The 16,944-nt window shown below is 41.9% G+C and overlaps 1 protein-coding gene across 3 annotated transcripts in view; it reads right to left on the bottom strand.

Moving 5' to 3' along the window:
* The window catches only part of ATPSCKMT (ATP synthase c subunit lysine N-methyltransferase), a 253,696-nt gene that overhangs the window by 229,028 nt on the left and 7,724 nt on the right, over positions 1–16,944 (bottom strand). For 2 of the 3 annotated variants that reach the window (XM_069219693.1, XM_069219695.1), the window contains exon 2: positions 6,668–6,942. In XM_069219693.1, coding sequence (XP_069075794.1) covers positions 6,668–6,931 — 264 coding nt within the window. In that variant the 5' untranslated portion in view covers positions 6,932–6,942. Of the gene's footprint in view, positions 1–6,667; positions 6,943–8,468; positions 8,621–16,944 lie in introns of all 3 variants that reach the window. The other variant, XM_069219694.1, reaches the window with a different exon arrangement.

Genomic DNA, 16,944 nt, shown 5'->3' on the forward strand with positions numbered 1-16,944 from the left:
GGTCCAGGTGCAGGTTCTAGAGGCTGGAAACCTGTTATGTCCCTGTGGCTCTGAACAGGAGGCCAGTTAAACTACCCATTAGGGTTACTTCTGATGTCCTGGGTGCAGGTGAAAATACAGGACACCACAGAAGGGCTAGCTACTGAAGCAGACTCCAGGCAGAAAAGCAGTCCCTTCATGTACAGCAGCAGTCTGGTAGAGTGTACAGTTGGTCACAGCAGTAGGTAGTCCTCTGAGAGTCCTTCCGCAGGTCCAGTAGTGAACTTAAGAGTGGGTCTGAGAGCCCTTTTTTTATATCCTTCTCTTAGAAGTTGGGAAATGTTTCCGGAAGGGTTGTCTGAAGTTTCAGGAGTTTCCTGCCTCCCCTGGCCTGGCTCCTAGCTGGCTGCACTGACAATACAGTGTTGTTAAGCCTATTGAGTAGAGGCAGAGTCCAGCCTATCCCTATCCATGTGTAAGTAGGGCTGTGCTTAGCTCTGCATCCACCCCCCCAGTAAGTCAGTAAATGGCCAGTTCAGGGTCTGCTAATCCCATTAATGTGTGACAGTCTGGGATGAATTCACAAAGTCTCAACTGTCCGTTACACTCGCTCGTGTGGCCTAAGGTAGAATGTAGGTACAGAGGGCTAACGGCAGGAAAAGGCCAACTTTCTAAAAGTGGCAATTTCAAACTTCTAATGATAAATCAGACTTTACCATCATAGAGGGTTTATCGTTCAAGTTCACAGATACCAAACATGATATATCTGCCATCTCTGGTTTAGGAATTACATCTTATTAAATATAATCAGGGGTGTGGAATTTATTAAAATATCTACTTGTCCAGGGGACAGGTTGCTTCTCAAATCTACTTGTCCGGTAAAAAGATCTACTTGTCCCTTTGGTGCCATGTAGTGTGGCGACAAATTATGGCAGCAATTAATAGCCTCTCTGATTATGCCAGGGCTACTACCATAGTAGGGCTTGAATACTTGCAGTTTCAATCCCTACTGTAGCAATTTCCTTATTTTGCCACCTTTCTGCAGATCTGCATAATGGGGCTGGAGGAAGCAGTAAGCAATAGTTCCAGGGCTGGAATGCCTTTGAGTCTGCAAACCTACTAACCTGCATGTTTTAAAGATTTTTACCAGCTTCTCTCTAATATTTTCCCATAATAAGAAAGGTTGGACATTTACTCCTGACAATGGCAGAATTAGAACTTCTTCCAGGGTTGGGAAGAAAGTGGCTGGAGGGAAAATGAACTTGCAAATGCTCGATAGATTTTCACATGAGCAAATCTACACATCGTATTTACCCATGCTAAAATACAGTTCACAAATATTTATAGGGGTACGACATATACCATGGGTGCACTTTTGTGACTTTCTTTAAGAATTTGGGGCCACATGTAGGTAGGTTCAGATTTGTGACCTGCAAATTGCGAGTCGCAAATCCGAATGTAGGATGGTGTCCTCGACACCATCTGTGATTCGCAAGGGCTTCGCAAATGCCCACATCATGAATAATCATGAGGTGGGTCGCAATTTGCGACCCCCTCGCGAATGGTGGCCTGCTGGAGACAGCAGACCACCATGTCTGTGACTGCTTTTCAATAAAGCAGTTTTTTTTTGTAATGCAGCCCGTTTTCCTTAAAGGAAAACGAGATGCATAACAAAAACGAAAAATGAAACGTTTTAGTTTCATTTTTTCAGAGCAGGCAGTGGTCCGCAGGACCACTGCCTGCTCTGAATTTTTTTTTACAGTGACATTCACAATGGGGAAGGGGTCCCATGGGGATCCCTTCCCTTTTGCGAAAGTGTTAGCACCCATTTGAAATGGGTGCAAAATGCGATTGGTTTGCGGCCGCGTTCGCGGTCACAAAACAATCCTACATTGCACTGCGAGTTGCAATTAGGAAGGGAACACCCCTTACTAATTGCGAGTCGCAAACCCGTTTTGTGATTCGGTAACCAGGTTACTGAATCGCAAAACTGGGTTTGTGCATCGCAATGTGCTTTTTGCACGTCGCAAACAGCGAAAGTCGCTTTTTGCGACATGCAAAAAGCTACCTACATGTGGGTCTTGGTCCCTAATTAGGTCTGGTGTTAACAAAGACATTTTGTTTTTATTAAACTTCTATTTCTCTCTCTTTCGGCTGGCTTTACTGTGAGTGATCACATTCTGCTCTTCCACAAGGAGCATATTGCCACACAAAGTAGTTTTGTTCAGTGTCAGGAACTACAGTGGCAATCAGTGACGTAACGAAACTGGCGGGTGCCCCTTTGCAAAGAACATGGAGGAGCCCCCTCTCCAGTCTCACTCAGGGCAGGTGCTGTGCTGAAGGGGCCCTCTGGAGGGCGGCTGCGGGGCCTTTGTTATGCCGCTGGTGGCAACGTGTGCTTTAAGAGTTCAAAAACTTTTTGGGGGGGTTTTGCCAATGTTTGTTACAATGTTGAGGGCCTGGTAGCTCCCACAACAATAAAGTGTTACAAAAGCCATGTCAAAACAAGACACGCATTGATGAAAATATGTCAGATCAGTTGGCTTTGTCAGTGTTTGTTTATTTTCATGCTTCCCATAATCGTGTTGAAAATGGTTACACTGATTTTCCATTAGAAATATTTTTGGGAAATACTAGCATGCATCAACACATTTTACTAAATGACACTTCATTTGCATATAATCAGAGAGCATTCTGGGAGCATTATACTTAGCCTCTTAGCCTAAACTTTTCAAACATGGGTGTACACGTTTTTTTTTTTTTGTACTGGAACCAACGTCAGTAGTGAAGTGTGACCTTAAAACATTTATTTACAGCGCGCACCCTCATAATGAAGGCTTTCAAATAATGAACCATAAATACAAGTTCGAACAGCATTATCTTTTGGAAACACATTACCTCAACTGCAGAGAGTGCCACTCTCTGTAAACAGGCAGCCAAAGGGTTTGTGCTGCAGGGGGTTGGGCCTACTTGTCCCAAGGACAAAGTAAACATAAAAACTTGTTGCCCTTGACCCCAAACAAGATGTCCCGATAGGAATTCCACATCCCTGATATATATATAGGATGTTATGCTTTGTTTAAGTTCATTGCAGGTCAAGCCATTTGTTATCTTGCTTATGATATTTCAATGTTAATATTTGTTTATTTGGGTGCGAAATAACATACTATCCTGGAACTGCATAAAACAATGCCACAAGCATGTGATTTTTACTTTGTAATTGCAATGTATAGTTAGTAATGGGGCCTATACGTAGCTCTCATAGATTTATTTAAGATCAATTGTCACTAGTCCATCTTGTTCTGTCCATTTGACTTAATTGCTCCGGATAGATAAATGACTCGACCATTTTTCTCGCTTGGGAGAAGAAGAGAGTGGGAAGGAGGAAAATGAATAGCATAAACAATAAAGGAGAGGGAGAAAGTAAAACACGAGATGGAGCAAGAGGGTAGGAGCAAGAAAGATAAAACAGGGAGAGAAACAAGTACTGGCAAATCAGCCTTGTTGTTCATGGTTGAAAGTTTTTTTTTTTTTTTAAATAAGCATTACGACACAGCCTGCATTGACAGCATTATATGGTTTTCTGTTTTTTAGTTTTACTTTTTTACTTTTAGCCACGCTGCTATGCAACATGGCTAAAACAAAAGGCAGTGACAAAGCAGGTAGATCTGGAATAGGAGAGACCTACTGGCTTTGCAAATGCTTGTTTATCTTGGTGCTTGTGCCTATCTTCTCTTTGAATGCAAAAAGAACAAGTGATGGACAGAATGCTGAACAATGTCAAACATTCACCCCCTGGACAGAGATCTGGGCCTAAATCCATCATTTTATTTACTACCCATGTCACTGTTCAGCATTCTGTCCATCATCTGTTCTTTTTGCTTTCGTCACCCTAAGTGCACCGGGTATGCCCAGACATGGGTCCCGGGCCACTGGAATCAAGCTAGCCTGGCTGATGAAGGGTGATACCCTGAAACCGGCCCCAGGATGCTTTTTCTGGTCTAGGGTGGACCTGGCTTGGCAGTACGGGCTGGACTGTTCTCATGAGGAACAGAGTCAAGACTGATTGGCATATGGCTGGGTCCAAACTGGGGTGACATGGTGAGCAAAAAAACGTTGGATAAAACCCAGATCTCTGGGACTGGGGTGAATGTTTGCATTGTTCAGCATTCCACCCATCATCTGTTCTTTTTGCTTTTAGCGCCCTAAGTGCGCTGGGTATGCCCAGGCGTGGGTCCTGGGCTCACTATGCCACTGGAATCAAGCTAGCCCGACCGATGAATGGTGATACACTGAAACCGGTCCCAGGATGTTTGTTTCTGGTCCAAGGAACAAGGTCAAGACTGATTTGCATAGGGCTGGGTCCAAACTGGGGTGGCATGGTGAGCAAAATAACAATGGATTAAATTCAGATCTTTGCAACTGGAGGTGAATGTTTGCATTGTTCAGCATTCCGTCCATCATCTGTTCTTTTTGCTTTTGTTGCCCTAAGTGCGCCGGGTATGGCTAGACATGGGTCCGAGGCTCACTATGCCACTGGAATCAAGCTAGCCTGGCTGAAAAAATGGTGATACCCTGAAACCGGTCCCAGGATGCTTGTTTCAGGTCCAGGGTGGACCTGGCTTGGTGGTTCAGGCTGGACTATTCTCATGAGGAATGGGGTAAAGACTGATTTGCATATGGCTGGGTCCAAACTGGGTTGGCATGGTGAGCAAAAATACAATGGATTAAACCCAGATCTTTGTAACTGGGGTGAATGTTTGCATTGTTCAGCATTCCGTCCATCATCTGTTCTTTTTGCTATATAGTCAAACCCTGGCTGTACTTGTATCAACATCTCTGAACGTGATCTACCCGTGTGCATCACTCCATATAAATTGTAAAACAAGCAGTAATCGTTTTTTCTTTTTGTCTGGCCATTATTACTATAATTAATAAGGAGAAGATGGTTTTCTTTTAGTAAAAAAGCAATACGTTTGTTCACATCACAATTGTATGAGCAAAGTAACTGTAACTTTGCATAGACAGTTTAACCACTCCTCCAGACTTCCAGGCATTTGCTTCTTGTCAGCTTTGATTAGCTAATTACTATCAGCTGCAGCAGCAGTTGTAGGGAAGAGAGGGAACCCAGTGTTGTAGGCGTTACACAAGTCAATACAAGGAAACCAGTTTTGGTCTTTGAAATGTCCCATGAAGTGAGTCACATGTCATGCAATCTGAGGTTTTGGGCAATCCAAGAGATAGCCAAGCTTGGGAAGATTTACATCCAGGCCACGCCAGACTCCAAATATTTAGAAAAATTCACAGTAAGGAACGAGCCTACAGCAACAGAGGATACCATCCTGGGAAAAAAAAGAGTTTCAGGCAATTACCTGACCCCATGCTGCAGGACACAACCTTGTCCTTCTAGGGATCAATTACAAAGAGGAGGTGCTCTTTATGAGGCAGCCATCCTTTGCTACCACTTTGGGGGAGCAAAAACCATACACAAATGTTTTAGGACATCCCAAAATTCTGAAACCCCAAATTTTACCTCATAAGCCTGTCCCACTAGAAAGGATTGCATAAAAAGGCAACCCCACACACAAAAATCCAACAGACTTGTAAAACAAGTAACTGGAACAACTCAATAATTGCCTTCTAGATCAGGGGGGGTGGAGCTAAAGGGTTTTATTATGAAAGTCTCAAAATCAAACCATACAGAATAAATGTAATAAAGGCTCAAATTCAGAATTATGCAGAAGAGTCAAAAATCAGAAATCATTCTAAGCCCCAAATGAGCAGAAAAATCAGAAAAGGTTCAGACATCATCCCTAGCAGTATCAAGGAAGGCCCACCCCAAAATTAAGGGGTTCTTACACACAATTGTTGCATAACAAAGGAGTTGAAAAAATAGTAGATTCATCATGGCATGATTGTAAGTAACAATCTTTTTTTTTTTTTTAGCAAATTAGAAGATTAAATGTCATTACCTTAACACATAAGCACTATCCTATTTTAAGAAAGCACCCAGCGTCTTCTATGCTACTGCCATCCGGAGATGTTTGAACAAAACATGAAACATTTCAACACAAACATTTTACACAAATGAAAAGGGCCAGTTTTCGCAGCGGAACTACAGCAGTAGGACCTTGGAATTGCAACACATCAAGAACACTAGAAACTAATTGACAGTTTGTAATCATAACTGTAGGAATAATCCATTACATCAACTATCTTTGCTCTGCAGAGGTCTTAAGTAGAGAAGTTGCACACTGGGGCATTATGGGAAGGTGCGAATACAGGATTGAATGAAAGAAGCAGCACACGTTTTAGCGAAGGAGTTTTCGTAAGAATGTGACAGACCTAAATTATGTTAATAAACACACTTCCATACCTCAGATTAAAATAGTTTTGACTGCAATCATGTTAACTCATTATTTGCATATTGGATCCAACATGACAATTATCATTACTCATGTATTACACACAAATATAGATTGGAAAAAAATGCTTCCATGCTGGGCAGCATTCTCTTTCAGTTTCCATGTTTCTAACCGGGCACCATGAAGTCTTTTGGTATTAAATCAATGAATGTATGTGCCTTCTCGGTCATCTTCCCACAGCCCCCACTTTTATCAAATAACTTAACTCAGTCATGTATCATTCTTAACAAAACATACATTATTCACAAATATCTTGAACTTACAATGCGGCCGTCTCCACTTCCAATGTCAACCAAAGATCCAGATCTGTTCTGGAGCATTTTCAAAACATTCTGAAGTTGAGTTGTAGTTGCAGGCACAAAAGGCAGGCAAATCTTTCTAAGTGCAGGAGTTACAAATGGCGTGGCTACAGCATAAAGGGTCACCAGTGTGCCACCAATGACTCCAGTAACCAGAAGACCCCAGTTTCCTTTTCTTGTTGTACTAGTGTGGGAAATGGAATTTCTATCTTCAAGTACTTTAGGCATCACTGTTGCGTCTGTGGATGAAAAAAAAGAGAAACCTTTTCCAAATGAAATGTTGTATTTTATTGTTTCGTTCATAAATACCGCTGTATTCTCTCATTTAGGATGGTTAAGGTTGAAGACGCTTCTTGCAAAAGTGATTATTTCTGAACAGAGTGGTGTATCAAATATATTTTAATGTTCACCAAACACTAATTTAAATATTAGAGCAAAGACTAATAAGTGAACTAGATGGGTGTATTTTATAACTGAATTTCCAAACGAAATCAAACTGCACAGTCAGTTTTTCTTTGAGGCACATTTTTGCTGCTTGCCCCTAACCACTCCTGACCACTCTTCGTTGTCTGCACACTCCCCCGTGTTGCCTCAGGGGCACAAATGCAAAATATAAAAAAAAACAAAGAATGCAGCCAGCACTTATGCACGTCTTTATTAAGTTAACCCTGCTGCTTTACAGCATGGCTACAAAATATTGCCAAAGACAGTGGCAGTCAAAGAAGAGACCTATTGGCTTTGCTAATGCAAGTTCTATGTTGCGGCCTGGTATCGTCAGCAAACAAGTTAAGTAAGAAACTGCAGCTGGTGAGGCGACCTGTTCACCAAAGCAGGGGATTACAGAGTTACAAATGGCAATAACCACCATCATTAGCCACAGAATAGGACTGCTCCCAAAGCACTGTATAAAGACCTCAATCTGGTTAATAGTTGTGTATCTAGAATACAATACATTCTCTTCTTAAATAAAAAGCATTGGTTGGACATTGATTTATTGTACTCTCGTCACTGATCTGAATACTGAGACTCTCATACAACACAGGAAATACGCCTTGTATTACACTTCTTTGCTATCCTGAGGTCCAAAGGCTAGAAGGACGTACTTGTTGCCCAGTTTGGGGTACATTAATAGACCCTGAAACGTCAGAGGTAAAAGGCCCCAAGGGAACAAAATTGATCCCCAGGAGCCTCTGTATACCACGGAGCACACAAACCAGTTCCCACACAAGGCATCCCTGAATCAGCAAACTAGATATTTAAATGGATGATTACATCTTTTCACAGAAATTCACAGAATAATAATGCGTAGAAATAAAGGAAAATCAACAAAATGTATGCTTTTGAATTCTACTTCTTAAACGAGTTAATAAACAATGGGCTGCTTAGTAAAGTTCACTTGAGAACCAGGTATTAAATGAACAACAGTAATCCACTGAAAGAAGCAAAAAGTATCCTTTTGATATCCACTTCTCGAACAAAGCAATGCTCCATGGAAAGCTAGCTGCAATGCAACACAGAACACTTTAGAATCAAATATGAAATGAATGTAACCCCTATAATATTGTTGTAGGAACTTTGAACGGGAACATGGATCAAAAATGTTAAAAAATGGGAATGGGGTTACTGGAAACCCATAGAGGTGTATGCCAACATGATAGGTACCCACCTAGCAAAGTAGAGAATTATTTTCAGGAGACATTTTGTCCGATAATAGCCCAAAAAAAATCTGATCATTTTTAGAATCATTTAAAATAACATTTATTACCTAAATGTATTCTGCAAGATTTATCATCAATATAGCTTTCTTCAATGTTGCTATGAAAATTCAAACGTAACCCTTGATTCGGATAATTTTAAATTCTGGAAGCTGTATCTAACAGAACGGAAGCGATGTCAGTCTCAAGGTTGATTCCTGGTCTGTAAACAAATCGAAAAAACATTGGCCTTGAAGATGCGGTTGTACTTGAAATGTGTTTGCTGTACAAATATCACCTTCTTTTACACTTTTTTTCTTGTTTTGCTTTCCCTTGTATATATGTACAGTTTATTTTCACATTTTTTAAGTATATTAATAACCTGTATTTATGCTTAGTCTTGTTGTACATGCCTTGACATATAAATGCTTCTTAAGTGAAAATGTTTGCATACTATAGGCAGACATGTGTAGAAATTGAGCAAGTCAGTTGCGGGAGTTCTCATTTTTAAAGTATATTAATAACCTGTATTTATGCTTAGTCTTGTTAATCATGCCTTGACATATAAATGCTTCTTAAGTGAAAATGTTTGCATACTATAGGTAGACATGTGTAGAAATTGAGCAAGTCAGTTGCGGGAGAAATCTTAACTAACAGCACCAACAGTGGTGCTCTTTGAACCCCTACTCGAGCAACTGAAATACTACTTAAGTAACATAGTGTTATAATGTGTAGCTTGGGTATATTAGAATGTTTGTAGGTTGTTATAGGAACGCGGTGTCCTAGGAACTGGGACATTCCACCGGGGTCTGTTATTTTAACCTGGCCGCGGTGGAGTTCACACTTGTTTAGTGTTATCTAAATAAACACTTAATGAAGACATCCGTTGTATGGGAGTTCTCTGTTACAACATAATTTTGGTGATGAGTTGGAGCTGGCTACGGCTAAGGAGTAGTGTGACCTCTACGGACTAGCGTGCAGTGATTCTGGGACTTCGAAGAGGAAAGAACTTTGCCTATCCTATGCTTCGCTGAGATATTTTGTAGGTACGGTGTGTGAGTTCAAGCCGTGGATGGTGTCTAATGTTCCCATTTGTTGGTGGAAATCAACGGTGACAAAAGACCGTGTGCGCGCTGCGTGGAGCGCACTGATATCCGATATTTATTTGTGCAGAGCGTGAGACTGGTGGAAATCAATGGTAATTAAACACCGTGGATGGTGTCTAACGTTACCGTTTGTTGGAGGAAATCAACGGTGACAAAAGATCGTGCATGAGCTGCGTGGAGCGCGCTAATATCCGATATTTATTTGTACAGCGCATGTGACTGGAGATATCAACGGTAATTAAACACTGCACGCGTGTGGTGTGGAGCGCGGCGGTACCGAACATCTGCTTGCGCGTGAGACTGGCTGCGTGGAGCGCAATGGTACAGCACGTCGGACAGGAGTTTGCAACTCACCTCGCTGATCTGTTTCCCACAAGTGGAATACGTCGAGCACGGTGACTTTTCTGCTCCGTATTGATGGCAAGTGGGAGTGTCGGAGAGCGTTTCCGGCGCTACGACTTTAGAGGAAAGGACCTTTGGTTCCAGTTGTGGACATTAGAAGAAAGGTCCTTAAAAGCATATTGTTGCCCAACCGATTGTTTACAGGCAATTTCTTGCAGCACAGTGGGAAAGTTACCGCTGTCAATGTGACATTGACTCAAAGCCTTAAATCTTCAGTTTGATGTGTTGAGCGCATACCAAGTGCACACTGTTATTTACATATCGTATTTATGTTGGTTATTTATTTATTCATTTTTGTTAACATTTGCTGTAGTTAGTCTGTGTAACTGCATGGTACAACGTACAGTACGTGATCAACTACTTCTATTATAGACATTAATATATTTAAGTGTCTGTATCAGCATGGATTTGCATGCCATCATGCCACCACCGCCATTTTTATCCCAACCAGGTTAGCCATCGCTGGAGTGGGAAGAATGGATAGATGTTTTTGATAATTACTTAGAAGCAATTGATGGGCGCAAATTTTCTCTTGGGAGGAAAAAGGCTATTTTATTGAATGCTTTGGGCAAGCAAGGACAACACATCTTTAAGTACTTACTGGCGTTACCTATCCAAGAAGATCAACCTGATGTTGACGTTTATTCTGACGCGCGTAAACGTTTAGAGATTAGGTTTGCTAAGGGTAGGAATATTGTGATTAGACGACACAAATTTTATACTCAGCCACAATGTCCTGGTGAGTCGATCGATGACTTTGTCACCAGGTTAAGAGAGTTATCGTTAAAATGTCAGTTCGGCCCAATGACAGATGAGATGATACTCGATCAACTTATAGTACAGTGCTACAGTCGCAAGATACAAGAAAGGTTGTGAGCTGCTAAGAATCCGACTCTAAAAGATGCCATAGAGATAGCTAAAGTAATAGAAGAATCGGACTATTGCATGAGGGTAATGGATAAGAGGGAGGAAAAATTGGTGTGTCAGTCATTGGTCAACACACGGACTGTGAAGTTTTTAATAGCAAAAGTGGTGCAAGTACATACAAAATCAGTAAAGGTGGTCAAAATGTAAAAGTAACTGGGAAAACATGCAATAACTGTGGTAGCCACAATCACAGTAATGGAGCTAGAAATTGTTTCGCGAAGGGAAAGGATTGTAGGAAGTGTAATCAAAAAGGACATTTTGCCAGGATGTGTCGAAGTACTGCAAAGATGAGAGTAGCAGTGTTGTCAGAAGGATCTGACGATAGTTTGAATGGATGCCCGGACAGAGTATTAATAGTGGAGGACGAATGCAATAGGAAACAAAGACCCACAGCTGAATTCCTTATAAAGGGACAGGCTATTCATTTAATGGTTGACTCTGGGTCTCTTTATACCATTATACCAAAGGGTTTATTTAGATACAAGTGGCCAAACACTAAGCTATTGCCGAAAGATATCAACCCTGGTGGGTATCAGGGAGAAAAAAAATCGATATTGTAGGCTATATGTTAGCTGATATCACCTTTGGTGAAAGGATTATTCAAGGGAAGGTATATGTTGCGGAAGCTGGTCCGCCGATCCTCGGTGGGCTCATCAATACGATTTACACATCACTATAAATCCACGTGCTGAAAATCCTGTCATGGTTGTTCAAGAGGTGACACTGGAAGACATTATCAGGGGTGCAGACAATGTGTTTCGTGAGGAAATGGGTGAACTTAAGGGGTACGTGCATAGGATTAAATTGAAACATGGGGCGATTCCAGTCCAACATAAAGTTAGAAGAGTACCTGTTTTGGTAAGAGAGGAAGTCAACAAATTAATAAATGACATGTTAAAAAGGGGAATAATTGAGCCAGTGGAGACGTCAGAGTGGGTTTCTCCAGTGGTAATCACACGCAAAGCTGATGGTAAATTGAGATTTTGCGTTGATTTGAGGAGCCTGAATCAATGTGTTGTTGCAGACAATTTTCCACTCCCTAATATCAACGAACTCTTGGCTCTACTGAAGGGTAGAAAAATTCTTCACAAAATTAGATCTGAAGCATGCATATCATCAGATCAAGTTGCACAATGACTCTAAATCTTTAACTTCCTTTATAACCATCGAGGGCACGTTCCGTTTTAAACGCATGCCTTTTGGGTTATGTTCAGCAGTCAGTGTGTTTCAAAGAGTGATGACTGAAGTATTCCATGATTTAGAAAATGTACTATATTTCCAGGATGATATCTTGATTTTTGGAGATAATGTGGAGAGTCATAATTTCACTTTGAAACAGGTTCTGGACAGAATCTCTAATGCTGGACTGACTTTGAGGAAAGAGAAATGTGTGTTTTTGGTCAGGGAGAATGAATATCTTGGGCATACACTTTTGGGGGAAGGTATCAAACCTAAGAGCAACCTACTGGATTCTATTAAATTGGTCCCATCACCGCAGGACAAAGATCAATTGAGGTCTTTTTTAGGTATGATAGAATATTACACAAAATTCGTGAAGATCTTTGCCTCTAAGACTGAGATTTTGAGAGCGTTGGTGAGGAAAGGGACAAGAGTTGAGTGGTCCAGAGTGCAACAAGAGTGTTTTGAGGCCATCAAGGAGGAGGTGTGCTGCGCTGGCATTTTGACTCCACTTGACACTAGCAAAAGATCTATAATCACGGTGGATGCGAGTGCATGTGGTATAGGAGCTGTGTTAGCACAAATACACCCAACAGGTGAAAAGACTGTTGCGTTTGCTTCGCGCTTTCTAACGGATTCAGAGCGCAATTACTCCATTATTGAGAGAGAAGCTTTGGCCGAAGCTTGGGGCATGGAATACTTTAGAGTCTACATATGGGGAACGTGTGTGACTATGTTCCGACCACAAACCTTTGTTGAAGATTCTGTCTTCCGGTGGGGCTGGCAAGTGTTCTGCAAGACTGGCTAGGCTAGCAGCAAGGTTACAGGAATATATGTATGTCTTAGAGTACATACCAGGGTGGAAGAACGTGCAGGCAGACTGTTTATCACGTTTACCTTTAGATTGGGAGATAGTTGATGGAGAGGGTGTGTTGAAGCATGAGAGTGAAGGTGCAGTTGCGAGTGTCTGTGATGTTGTTCATTGGACCCTCTGGGCGGTGAGTGAGGAAGAGTGGGAGCGAGCTTTGACACAGGATGAGGTGCTGAAGGGAGTTGTCAAAATGATAGTGGAAGGAGGAAGGAGAGAAAGCACATTACCCCCAGCTCTTAGGCCATATGGTAAAGTCTTGGACGAGTTGTACATTCTGGGCAATGGAGTTTTGGTACGGTGAGAAAGGTTGATACCTCCGTTAGGTGTCAGGAAAAGGTTATTTGATATAGCCCATGAAGGTCACTTAGGACAGACAATGTCAAAGAAACGTCTCAGAGCTGAGTTTTGGTGGCCAGGTATGGACGATGAGGTGGTAAACTGGGTGGAAAGGTGTTCTTAATGCATAGAGAGTGAGAAAAGGTTGAAGGTGGGCAAACAAACTGTGTGTGGGACTATGCGGGATCCAGGCATAGCTTGGCATACAGTTTGTGGTGATTTTATTGGTCCTATGGCAGGAGTGGGTTACAGTCAGAGGTTTGCGTTTGTCTTAGTTGATTTGAATACCAAATGGTTAGTTGTTAAGTTTATGGCGGAGGTGACAACGGTCTCTACAATGAGGATTTTATCAGAAATTTTCAGTGAGGAAGGTTTTCCTGATTGTCTCATCATTGATAATGTTACTCAACTTACATCAGATCGTATGAAGCAGTTCTTAAATGAGTGTGGTGTAAAGCATGCACGCACGTCTCTCTATAATCCCCACGGAAATGGCACTGTAGAAAGGACTAATAGGCTGGTTAAGGGTGCCATTCAGCTAGCTTTGGCAAATGGACTGAGTGTAGGTAATGTTGTGAGTGATTTGGTGTGGGCCTATCGAACTACGGCAAACAACATATCGGTATCTTCGCCTTTCGAGTTGATGCGGGGCAGAAAGCCTAGTACCAAGCTAACTCCGTTTTGGATTAAAGCTCTTTTGGAAGGAAATGGAGTAGAGGGGGAAAGTCAGGAAAGTGAAAGGAAACTTAGTAAAAGAATAGTTCCTGGTGATTGGGTGAAAATAAAATCGGGACAGTGTGTCGGAGGATTAAACAAATTTTGAGGGCCATTTCAGGTTAAGCATATCAGCAGATGGCATGTTGTGTTGGAAAATGGTGAAAAGTGGAATTTTAGGAGAGTGGCTAGGTTTGGTGCGCAGGGCTCAAAGTTTAACACACAGAGGAGTGAATGTGAGGGGTCAGTTTTGGGTGAGAGTGAAGGAGTAATTTCGGAATGTTTGAGTTCTACTAAAGAAGTTGGTTCTACTAAAGAGGTTGAATGCCCGAGTTCTACTAAAGAAGTTGGGTCAAACCCTCTAACATTTAATGTTGAGGTGGGTGGATCCAGGGGAGAGACTTCACAGGATATAGAGAAGGGTACTACATTTTCCTCAAGGGTTTTTGTAGAGGACAGTGTATCTTCTTCCCAAACATCAGGGATTGAATCTCCTGACATTAATCCAGGTGGTGAACAATGTCCTGGATCTTCCGGAGGTGTCCCAAGGTGTGTACAAATTCCTAAGGAGGAATGTTTGTATACAAGAGGGCAGAGACAGAGACGCCCTCCTTCGTATTTGCAAGATTATGTAAGATAACCGTATTTAAAGTGGTACAAATTGTAAGTAATATTATTTCAATCTATTTTTGGTTATACGTTGTATGTGCATTTACTATTGTTATAAATCAGAAGGGGGTAGTGTATTATTATGTAAAGGAGGAGGATTTGTTATAATGTGTAGCTTGGGTATATTAGAAGGTTTGTAGGTTGTTATAGGAACGCGGTGTCCTAGGAACTGGGACATTCCACTGGGGTCGGTTATTTTAACCTGGCCGCGGTGGAGGTCACACTTGTTTAGTGTTATCTAAATAAACACTTAATGAAGACATCTGTTGTGTGGGAGTTCTCCGTTACAACACATAGCCAATTGTGAGGCTTCGACATTAAAAAGGCAAATGAGATCGATCTTATATACATTTGTGCATAAAACATGCTGTGCAAATGTAATAATGTACAGTACATTGAAGTTTGTCTGAAAATGTAAATAATATATCACTTAGGATGCACTGGTTGCAGATGGTTTGGTACAAATTGTTTTCATAATACATTAGATAAAGAACAATATTGGATAGAAAAGAATATAAAAAAACAGATGTAAATAAATGGGTGAAGCCTTCTTTTTAGCTGGTGCTACGGCCAAATAAGTATATTGTCCATAAGCGATTATCTCTTCAGGACAATAAACACCACATTTGTGAAATAAAGAAGCAATCAAATATACCCTTTGATGGATAATCTGGAACAAGGAGGTAATGGCTTTACAGAAGAACACCCCCCCTGCACAACAGACAAGTCAACTAATTTACTAGAGGAAGGAACTGAATCATGGTTCACCTCAAGCAAGCCAAGAACGATACACTATCATGAATGTTTGAGGCTTTGCAGTAGCTAGCAGCCAGTCTATGAGCAGGGATAAAACAGTAAACAAATTAACATAAATTACTCCAGATTGGATCAATAAAAGTGACTACCAAGATAATGAAACAAAGCAGATTATGTTATGTTGCCACAAGTTGCACACTTCTTTTTGCACCCAGTGTTTCGACTTCTTGGTGAGTCCAATCTGCATTGCTGTTGCATGCCTCCAAGAAGATTCCTTCTATCCCTGGAACTATGCCAGGCAATTGTTTATTGTGTTCAGCCGTTCTGTTTTCTAGCCTGGGTACTACGACTGGTTTAGGTTTCATTTTTGCTTGGTGTAGGAAAGGGCCCCTTTTTTACATGGTTAGTCCCCACCTTTTGCCTGGTACTTGGGTTCCCTCTAACCAGGTCTCAAGTGCTAGATGTCTTTCCCACAATTGTAGATATGTTTCCCCCAAATTGGCACAATCTTTAGCCTCCTCTGTAAGTCCCTTGTAGATGGTACCACGATACCTAGGGCCAAGGGTAATAAAGAAGGTCCCTAAAGGCTGCAGCACTAATTGTGCCACCTTCAATGACCCCTCAAGAAACGCACGCAGTGCTGCCATTGCAGGCTGTGTGTCTTGGTGCAGACAGAAGTTAAAAAATGATCTGTCACACATCCCCGTGTGCCAGGACCCCTACCACAGCATATGATAATTGTAAGTCACTCCTACAGAAGGCCTTCCAGCCTTAAGACAGGGTGCATTATATCACATGTGAGGTCACATCTGCATGAGCAGACATGCCCCTGCTATGCCGTTGTCGATTCTTTAGCAAGTGGACAGGGAGGCCAATTTAGATACGTGCTGGACCCTGGTCAATACAAGTTCCCCAGCTACATTATGGCTTCACTGAGAGTAGGGATCTTTGGTATCAAACACTTCATATTAATAAAACCTCTCTGATTCCAGTGATGAAGTGCCCCCTTAAATGAACTACTAATGTGTTGACTGACTAGTTTGAACCAGTATGGCCACCCTAGACAGATTTCTGACCTCCTGAGGTGAGTCAGGGATCTCGGAGGGCAGGAACAAATCCTGCTCTGTGTGGAGGTGCTATCACCTCTTCCAGGCAGGATGGACATTCCAGGACGGGAAGCTTCAAAGGACCAGCTACCTTTGTTATGCCACCCAGGTCCCTCCAGATAGTGGGGATGACCACCCCACTGTCCTGACCCCACTTCTTGGCGGCAAGACAGGCAGGAAAATTAGTAAGATTGGGAGGTGTGCCCACACCATGCCAGTCCCATTCTGAAGGTGGACTAGCTGATGTGGACACCACTTTTCAAATTCCTCCATCTTGTTTTGGAGTTAATTAACATTCTAGGGTCAGGGTTATGCCTACTTCCAACCGGAAGTGGTCATATAGAGGGTGTAGTCACCCTAAAGGCAGGTAACCCATTGGCTGCTTCCTAGTACTCCCCTTAGTGCCCCTAAATTGAGAATTTAGGTGGCACCCCTAAACTAAAGAACTCCTGATTTGGCAGATAAAGAGAAGAAGGATGAA

The sequence above is a fragment of the Pleurodeles waltl genome, chromosome 2_2 (assembly GCF_031143425.1).
Source record: "Pleurodeles waltl isolate 20211129_DDA chromosome 2_2, aPleWal1.hap1.20221129, whole genome shotgun sequence".
In the NCBI taxonomy this organism is placed as follows: domain Eukaryota; kingdom Metazoa; phylum Chordata; class Amphibia; order Caudata; family Salamandridae; genus Pleurodeles; species Pleurodeles waltl.